This window comes from Glandiceps talaboti, chromosome 15 (genome assembly GCF_964340395.1).
Source record: "Glandiceps talaboti chromosome 15, keGlaTala1.1, whole genome shotgun sequence".
In the NCBI taxonomy this organism is placed as follows: domain Eukaryota; kingdom Metazoa; phylum Hemichordata; class Enteropneusta; family Spengelidae; genus Glandiceps; species Glandiceps talaboti.
The window spans coordinates 4,914,279-4,924,966 of NC_135563.1; the positions used below are offsets into that span (position 1 = coordinate 4,914,279).

The 10,688-nt window shown below is 35.6% G+C and overlaps 1 protein-coding gene across 1 annotated transcript; it reads right to left on the reverse strand.

Annotated features, from left to right (window-relative positions):
* Positions 1-614: 614 nt before the first annotated feature.
* Positions 615-4,763, reverse strand: LOC144446857 (prolactin-releasing peptide receptor-like). Its single transcript, XM_078136698.1, has 3 exons — positions 4,673-4,763; positions 4,169-4,311; positions 615-1,949 (listed from the first exon to the last, which is right to left on the reverse strand). Exons 1-3 carry the CDS (start codon positions 4,761-4,763, stop codon positions 615-617), a joined length of 1,569 nt encoding a protein of 522 aa, XP_077992824.1.
* Positions 4,764-10,688: the final 5,925 nt, after the last annotated feature.

Below are 10,688 nucleotides of genomic sequence, written 5' to 3' on the forward strand. Positions count from 1 at the left end.
TCTGAACATGTAGTACCTGGAATGGACACTCCGATCAACATTCCTTTGTACGAATACACTGTGTATCCGTGGTAACATTTTGGATAAGATCTAGATTAGTAGAATAATTTAGGCAATTGAAGCATGGAAATAATGACTCTCATCGCATTCAACCATACTAATGTAGGAGTCATTGATGAATTGTTACATTGCTGTTTCCTTTCCTGTGCGTGATTGTTTTTCGCAGCCTTTCACAATGAAAAGCATCTGCACAAAATATGAATGGAGAAATCCATAAGAACATGTTATCAGTCCATTTCCCTGAAATTAAATGTTCTGTAATTACACACACGATTCATTGTATTTCGCAAACGTTTCCACTCGTTTTATCACGTGGATAAACAATTCAATGTCACTGATCATCTTAATTTAAACACATTGCATTTTTCTGAATGACATCTCTGATTTGATCAGACACAATAGCTTACGGATGATTGCACCACTATACACGGTTATCAAATGCATGCTGATTGTTGAACAGCACTTTTGAAACAAAATACACAATAAGTATTGTAGTAATGTGACGTTCTGTGTTTAGTTCCAATAATACTGATCACATAGATTGCAATATCTACCTAAATAAGATTTAAACTGTGTTGTGTAGGATTTGATGAAGGTGTACTGATAGAATTTATTGTAATTGCCGAATTATCGACGTAGGCACAACTTCGCTGAGATTGTTGAAAAGCCAAATCAGAATCCACTCTTTGCAATGTATTCATACTGATACCGTTGCACTCTTGGTTATTTTGGGCTTGGCGGTCCCGGCTTGATGCTGTTCTTGATGGTGGCCGTAAAACACGCGGAGCCATTTGACGGAATTCCTTGCGGAAAGCATCACTCAGTCGCCCGTACAAAAATGGATTAATGCATGTTGTAGACATAGCGAATGAATGGCATAAATGGAAACTCAAATCAATCCACTTATCATCTATGATAGAGAACCGAAACTCAGACAGTATTATCCAAATATTCAAAGGTAGCCAACAAACTGCAAAGACTGCCACAACAGCCATCAACATTTTGTTTGTTTTTTGCTTCCTGCACATTTCAGATTGTAGTTGTTGGGGTGTAAGTACGCCGGGCACGACGCGATTTTTTAGTTTGGTCCACACGCGGCCATAAGATACGAAAATCAATGAAATGGGGAATGCATACTGCACAACAAATATAGTCAAGGTGTACGCTTGTTTGCTTTGAGCATTTGGCCAGGATTCCGAACACAGAATACTGTTTAAATATAGTTCTGGGTATATTTCCTTCTCGTATAATCTGTACATTATCAATGGTATAGACAAAACAAGCGAAACCATCCAAATAAGTACAATTATGAGAACACTTTTTTGTAAAGTAATCCGTTTTCTCAAAGGATACATGATGAGAACGTATCTGTCGATCGCTATTGCTGCCATAGTTAATGTTGATACGAGAACGGAAACCGCCTGTAATGGTGCCACAGTATAGCACAAAAACTCACCGAAATTCCACGTGTTAGTAAGAGTATATGCAAGAGTGAGCGGTAGACAAAATACTGATACTGCCACATCACTGACTGAAAGATTGCAGATGAAAACATAAGTTGGTGTGTGTAAACTCCCGTTACGCTTTACAGCGATGCACACCATAATGTTACCGACCACGCTCAGGATGATAATGCCGGTGTATATTAAGATGAAGATCCAACGGAAAGCGGGATGTGAGCTACTGTCCTTGTAAACCGACTCAAAATAATCAAACACAAATCCATCGGTTGATCCGTTCATCTTTGATTGAATGCGGCTAAGATCTCGTAACTGTACGTAAGGCAAATGGGGTGATTGACCCTCCATTAGAGTAAATCTTAGACTATCTTGTACTTCCAAAGCACTGGTGCTTTCCTGTAGTTTGATGTCGTTATCAAACTTGAAGAGCTTGAATATGGCCAGGATTTATCCACATGCCTTATTGAAACGTGCAAAAGCAATCCACCACCGGGGAACGTACATCACTACTTTACTACAGTAAAATATTTCAGCGTCGTAGAAAAAATGAATTGCTTACCCAGCATTCAATGTAGTTGGTATATGTACTATTTTTATTCTGACTACTTCCTGCATCGCCATTCAGATGTTAATCTCCGGAGACTACTCCAATATGTTATGTGATAAAGGCTCAACGTCTTATCTAGTTGTAAAACCCTAGTCCTGCCAAAACAAATATCTTTTACATGGACTTGACCTGAACAGGGATGAGGATATAGTAACCATAGAAACAATTGGAATCGCTCATATCAACCCATCGTTACATTTCTGTCCTATTTTCGGTTATTTTTCAATCAAGGCATGTCACTCATCATCACCAACGTTTATATACTGAAATGCAAACTTAGTGTATTATGTTCAAACAACATCAGCTGTTTGGCACGATTCCAACGTTCTATCACAGATGTAACAAATGTTGTAATCGACGTACAGAAAACTGCAGAGTTGAATTTACTGGTTGTGAACTTCAAGTTGGTTCTCTAAAAATGCGCCAAAATATTTATTGAGTAAATCATCTGGAGCGAAATAATATTTATAATAATTGTGTTTCGAATGAAATACATCAGTAGCAGGTTCTTTATAACTAAATATATTCAAATATATGAACAATTCCAGCCTTCTTCTGATCAGGAAAATGTGATCGATTTAAACAACAATTATACAGCTATATTGAAATTGTAATAAATAAAACCTAGAAATATGGTCCCCCTCCCCTTCGAAAAAATGCATTAAAAGGATGACGTGAGCTGGTGAAATGGTCGTCATCATGTAAGACTATTGCTTTTTTGACCAATTACAATTTACCGTCTACGAACATTTGATATACCATTACTTGCTACACCGAATGCATTACCTACGGCAGATCATTTTATCTCGGAGGGGGGGGGGGGGGTTCTTGTCGTGAAATGTCAAGATAGATATGAACCTATATTAAACTAGCTATAGGATTTTTAGAGTGATTTATTACAAAAAACACCAACAGCACACACGCAATTAAACAGATATGTTGTCATGCGCCTATAATTCATATCCGCGTTCCACCTGAAAACGGATATCATACTTCAGCTTCTGTTATGCAAATTACATTATTAAATTTGATAAAACTAAGTGGGTCGGAATCAATGTTTAGATTTCATTAACGTCTTTGTCGAAAAATAATCGTTTCATATTTAAATAATAAGAATGAAAATGTAATGCAGCCTACGTTTCAACACAATCCTGCCCAGAACCGCAAGGATATATTTTTGATGAAAAGAAATATGTAGCATACTTACAGCCCAGACAGTAAATAAATTGGCAATAGAATAAAAAATAATTTAATTAGATACGTATCATGTACACTGAGGTTCATTGGGTGTGGTGTTAAATCTGACATGTTGTGGACTGAACGTTATAACATCTAAAGACAAATCCAGGGAAAACGTGATATGGGATATCGAATGATAATACTAGACTAGAATACCTGTCAAAAAGGAAAGGAGGGGCATCTCTGTAGAAGATGTGCAGTAGTCGTAGTAGTTATGGCAACAGCAAAGGTAAGTCGCTATAGCATATATTGATGAAAAAAAGCCACAGGCGCAAACGCTTTGTAACTTGTGCGAATATTGTTTTTGGTTGTCGTATTTCACTCCAATACATTCACATCTGACAAATCGTCGTCTGACTCAACAAAAGTCTTACTAACATTACTCTGTCTGTTTCGATAACATTAACTCTGCTTGGTGTCATCGTCTGGCATTATATGACATTAGTCACATCATTGCTACTTTCTTTGGGTGTGCTACCTTTATTATAGTAGACCACGGTATATTTTCCATTCATGTCAATAAGTTAAAATGTAACAGGCAATAGCAATAGTTATTGCCTCAGACAATCAGCAATGTTAATGTGATTGTTGTCAAGCCAGGAGTTAAATTAAGCAATGAAAGATTTGTATCGAAGGCGACCATAAAATTGTTAGTAATACATTTTTTTGTCAAGTCAGATAACGTTCTGCATCAACTTGCTTTCATGTCATTATGAACGTTAGCAACCTACTTTATAAGTCAACTTATTGTTCTGACATCAATGTTTGTTCTTCGTTGTCATCTTAATTGGGGCCAAGCGACCTGCGGGAGAACACGGTCAATAACCGCCATTTCTTCATCATCAACCAGTCCGATGTGCACAATAGCATATTTAGGGCAAGTCGCAATGATAGTTTCGATTGGTATAAATTCTCTATACAGTTTAACTATCTTGATGTATAACTCTGTTCACAATATAGATGAAACAGTAATGTAAGCACATTGGACAGATTAAACTCAGAATGTTTATCAGAAATGAAATAAAATGTCAGGTCATTGATTAGTGTCAAAGAGGGCGAATGAACTCCTGCATTAAAAAGGTGAGCACGTCAATATTAAGGATTACGCCCGTAGGTAAAGACTGTTTGCCTACGTCAAAGTAAAGCTCCAACCACTATAGAAAACATATATGCAACACAGCGATTTCCATTATACTTCGGTTTGCAACTGTTTTAAGTAGGGATATTGGGATTCGCACTACAAAAATACAAATGTTTTAACCACCAGTATGACGCCCAGCTGATTTTGCATACGCGGGTGACTTGCCCAGCTCTTCTGAGACCTTGATCATACTGCGAGACATGGACGTCACACGGCCTTCTTTAGATGTAAACAATGTCTTCTGCCGAAATGTCATACTTGTCTAATTTCGGAGATGCTGATCACTACAAGTATACTATTCCATAGCACTGGTCCATTACAATATATTACAACATACGTGCGTCTATAAACTTGAGACGTACAACATAGGAGTGTCTCATTTTATTACACAACTGAGCTGGTTATCATAATTCAAGTGCTACCTAGAATTGAACACAATTATATCATTGACTATAAATATAATCTTAACTTAGAACACGAATTCGCAAATGATCAAAACATTCTCTGAACATACAACAACGATGCCTTGATAGATAAGACTTCAAGAAATTCGTTTTTCTACTTCTATGTTTAAAATTAAAATTAAAATGTCAGGCAAAAAAAGAAATTTGTGTGTTTTTCGATAACCCGACCTACCCTATACATTTGTTAAACATTTAAGATACAAAGATAAGATATTGTTTGTCTTCTTGACTTTTATTTCGTCAAAGTATCACAGAAAGAGTATTCTGATTGCCATTTCGTTTGTTTTTGGATCAAAGTAACATTTTCAAATATAAAAAACAATTAAAAGGTACAGATAATATAATATAAAATATAAAGGGAATAAAATAAAATTCACTCATATAAACAATAGGCGTTGTATATCTTTCTCCTATGTGGTCTGAGGTCAAAGGGAGGAGAAACTATGTATTTTGAATTTCATGCTGTGCTGTCAGGTAGAAATAACGTTTGGGATGCTTGTTTTTGTACAGTTTAATTGATGTCACTGTGACTATTATAAATGTTTCAAATACACCATTATCAAAATAATTAGTTTACAGTTGGTTTTTGTGTCATGACTATGAGACAAATCTAAAGTAAAGATAAAGGTCACCCCAAAAGGTCTCGACAGATCTTGTGTGTGTTTTGTGTGTGTGTGTGACTGTGTATGTGTTAACATAATATATATATATATATTTATATATATATTTATGTGTGTGTGTGTGTGTTACACCCAATCTGTGAAATTGCCCTATTCATGAAATGGGTAGGTAACTTTACCCAGTCCATGAAAAAGGTAATCGTGTTGCCCAGCTTATGAAGTGGGTATTGTAAGATATGCCCAGTACATGAAATGAGCATCTTTTATAGGATACACACAAAAAGATTAAGAATCAAACAACTTTATTATCATGTACTTACAAACTCATCATTTCACAATTCTTATTTTATTATAATTCAGTGTAGCTTGTGTTTTAAATAGAGTTCGATAATCAAAACCTCAGTTCAAAACTCTTGCCCCAAAAAATTAATTTGGCCCCTTTCAGATCGTAACCTATACTCTCATTTGCATAAAGTTGATCATTCCATGAACTGGGCAAAGTGACATACACATTTCATGAATTGCGCAGTTTCACGGATTGGGTGTAATATATATATTTATTACCAGTCGTTAAAGGAGATTCGCAAGTTTGTCACGTTTCATAACAGTTACTATGTCCTTCTCCTCCCTCCCTTCTGTTCGATGTGGGTAACTTACTGCTTAGGTTTTCACATATTCCACTCCGTGCTCGGTTGAATAACTCGGAACTGTTCAATATTGTGTTTTATCGTCCCACCGGCGGGATGTATGGATTCAGTCTTTAGTACTATTGTATGCGGCCATGTGGGTGTCACAATAGAGTAACAGCTGCCTTTGTTCAGACAACCTAATGGAAGTGAAACCGTACTGATGCCGGGAAGCATAGTCACAGAAACAGAGATTTACCATTGTGACAGGGAATGAGTAATATATTATTTACATCAATCAGTTTGGATATTTTTCATTTAACTTTCTCTTTTGATCCTGACACAAAAAACAACGCTCACGCTATGTGTCAGTTCGAATTGTGTTTGTTAGATTTTAATCATATGTATACACTTAAATATATAATATTTTATGACACATATATATCTCATGCATTTGTTGCGTTGTGATTCGTCAATACGTTGTCACGTGGTATTACTCATCTTAATGCTGTTGTAGGAGAAATTACTTCACGGTCGACAGTTTTTGAACTATTGCTATACACTCCCGCAAGGAGTAATGATGGGCGAATTATTGGAGTGACCGGCTTTGAACCTGCAGGTTGCAGGTTCTACCATGTCGCTTCCGTTTGTTTCTGAATGGCTAAAGTCCTTGATCAAGATGTGAACCACGATTGTGCCTCAGTCAATCTGATTAAAATCCGATGTAGATGTCGGCTAATCATTCATTGCTATTTTACCTTTGTTATTTTGCCTGAATTGACCTTCTTGGTACATGTTTACATTTTTAGCCTGATCGCCTCCTCTACATCTGAACTGGCACACATGCAAACGAATTTATGCTCAGTGAAGCAGAATCCTTTCCTGTAGTCTCAACAGTATTATTTCAGGTTTGAGTCCATCTGACGCTCAATATAACGTTCATAAGATAATGCTACCTCAATCGGAATCTGACGCCAACTTTATACTCGTTCGATCCATTAATTACTCAAATTGGTCATTAATATTCATCGGATTATTACCATAACCTAATCAGTTCTGGCCATTACCCTAGAGAACATGTCTATGAAATTTCGTTCGAATTGATGCAGCCGTTTTTTTCGGAAATGGTGACACACACACACACACACACACACACACACACACACACACACACAGACACACAGACTTCATCGGTATATTATCACCTTCATTGCGGAAGATAAAAACGTGGGATCATTATGACTCCCTACACCTATAATACTTTAATAGCAGTAACGTATTTGGTTTGTGCAACACATCTTTTGTTAAGTGGCGAGGAATTATCGACTTCATAACAAGTACTGTCGGCGACTCCTCCAGGTCTTGAATATAATTAGTAGAATTAATGGGCGGCAGCTCATGCAAGATGATTGCTTTTTAGATTATCTTTTCCACTGACAGTGTCAATCCAATCATCGTTGTCTTTCACCTAATTATCGGCAGTACACTTTACAAATTACCGTGAATCAACACACTTCTGGCCAATAACCTGTCTAATTTTTAGGAGATAATTGAGCCAATATTTTACATCCACGTTCACGCTCTAGGGTATCACTGAATCCAGTATTGTAGTTCTTAACCAAACAACATTCAGTTGACGTATCTTCTAGCAGCCCTTTTAGTGTTAATGACTTTCATATTTGCTTGTAGGCTGACCATTAAGGAAGGACATATTGTTCTACATGTCTAGTGCTCCTAATTATCTTAAGTGACTCTTTATATCTACGAAAGTGAGGGTTTATTTCTAACATAAATGCTTTTACCAGTCACTCCATTAAGTCTCAAGACGTTGGTTTTCACTTTAAATAGAATAACTGTGTCCACGTTAGACGACATTTTACTCTAGTGTAATCGAATACGAGGGAAGAATTAATGAAGATGAATAGACATGCTTGTATAATCATTAACATTAGTTTTTTCTCTTGTGTCTGTTTACCCTATCGCGGAATCTTTACCAGATAAAAACAAGGTGGCTCTCGACGTGGAAAGTAGCACAGGAAAGTAGGATACATGCGGCATCTGTATATATGTAGATGTGTATTCACAACGTACACGTAAATGTTATCTGTTTATGCAAACAGAAACACGAAATTCAATCAAAACCTAATTCAATTTTGAACAAACTACGTGCACATACATACTTTCATACATACATACATACATACATACATACATACATACATACATACATACATACATACATACATACATACATACATACATTTGATCGTTCAAATGAACATCAGAAAGATAGTGTTAAGTTTCATTCTCATAATCTGATATTAGACCACACGTTGATTACCGACAATGATTTCGAGTCATCTATCTATTCCAACTGGATATTTTTCGTCATTGGATCTTCTACACTTAACAACACACCAGTTATCCCAAGTGTAAGTACTTCATTTTACATCTCAAGATATTCTTAATTGGTTTTTAACCATCCGTATGCAATATAACCAAGCATGGTAACCACATGTTGAAGTAATATGTATGACCCAATTAAGTAAAATTGAATGGTTATATGAGTGTACTCAAATTTGACTCAATAGCTTAACAACCGCAAATCAATTCATTCCATAATCAATAGACTCTAGCATGAGTCGAAGTCTCCTTTTATTTATAGTGGTGACTGGCTGACTGGTCATCAATCAGACCACCTGTTATGTTGGTGTTATGAATTGATTTAGGCTATTGCGTCAATGCATAAATCACGCATAAATACCAATCTAAATAAATGGGCAAGTTATTTACACAAATACAATGGCATAATTGTCAAGCGTTAAACACATCCTGTAATGTTGCTTTGTTATGTTTTTTGGTTTTGAATAAACTGGCAATGACAAGTAATATATCTACGATATATCGTACATCCTGTTGTCTTCCTGTTGTGTATGAAAGGAGTTTATTTCTCAAAGCTCCTATTCTCATTTTTTCACTGTTTCCTTATATCGCCTAAATTGATATTGTATCAAATCTCATTTCACTATGACTACAGATAATTAGCATATTGCGTGTGAGCAAATCTGCTCAAAACACATCATTCGGTATAGTACAATTTGCACATGTCAAAGATTATTAGATAAGTATGTTGTTGTTGGTGTTGTTGTTGTTGTTGTTGTTATTGTTGTTGTTGTTGTTGTTGTTGTATTGTTGCTAATATATTTGTTTTGTATTTTGTAGCTTGTTTCTTGTTGTGTTTCATCGCTCGTTCTAATACCTTTCTCTCCATGTTCGGCACTTTTTATGTCTTGATTCTCCATGACGAATATACCAAATTCACATTTCAGTTAAGTATCATTATTTACTTTATGCATACTGGCACATCGGTATTAATTGTTATACAAATAAAAATATCATCATATATCCGTCCTTAGCAAAGTATTGATAATGCCTTTGTCAGAACGGCTTTCATTTTCATGAAGCGATATTTGAAAGTTTCTTGACACAGCATGAAAAAAGTAAGTCATTACCATTAATCCTCATAAAGTCCCAATGTTTTACAATTTCTTTATGAACACACTAAAAAGCAGGTGGAATCTTACCTTGTTTTCATAAGATCATTAGTGGAATAGCTTTGTATTCCTTTGTTTTACAAATTACACATCATTGTTATTTCTTAAAACTTCGTTTTACTAGCTGAAACATGTCAAACGCAAACATAGTATCTTATTCGTAATATTAAAGTGTGTTTTTATCACTGGAAAAATGGTGACATTTGATTTATGTTATTTCACTTAATGATCGATTCCTATCACGTTTTCTTACTTAACGCTTGGATTTACCAATTATATTCTTTAGGACAGTTCCACTAATCATTGTGTTCAAATCCCACCGAAAATGGCTAGTAAATAACTATATAAGTGTATGTAGAAATAATATAATCATCAAGTGGTAGAGTTATTATATATCAAGTAGTTAAGAACATATACGAGGAATTCCTTTGCTTTTCTGTATCAAGACTGAACAGATAAATTGTTTTATGTAGGATACTATGGAAACAATCAATAAGAAAATCTCAATATCAATTTATTCAATGTCGGTTGTCCTGAATAACTCAAATATCTAATAATTGAATTAGATTTAATGTTGATTCGTATACAAAGTTACATTTTCTTAAATGTCACAACGTTATGCTAATTTACAAATAAAGGTCACCGTGTTGATATTTTGACCAAGGTGACCCAGGCACAAAATGTGAGATGAGTAGAATGTAATTATCATTTCTCTGTAGGTTATTACACATGTTTGGAATATTACATTCACTTCACAGGGCTGTAAAAATATCAGAGATTCCTGATGACTGGCAGCCATCTTCATCTGTGCTTGAGGCTATGCGCCCCCCCCCCCCCATTCAAACGCTTTAATATAGTGTACACATAATTGTGAGATCACAAGACGATTTGTAAAAGGTAAATCATACCATTCCTTT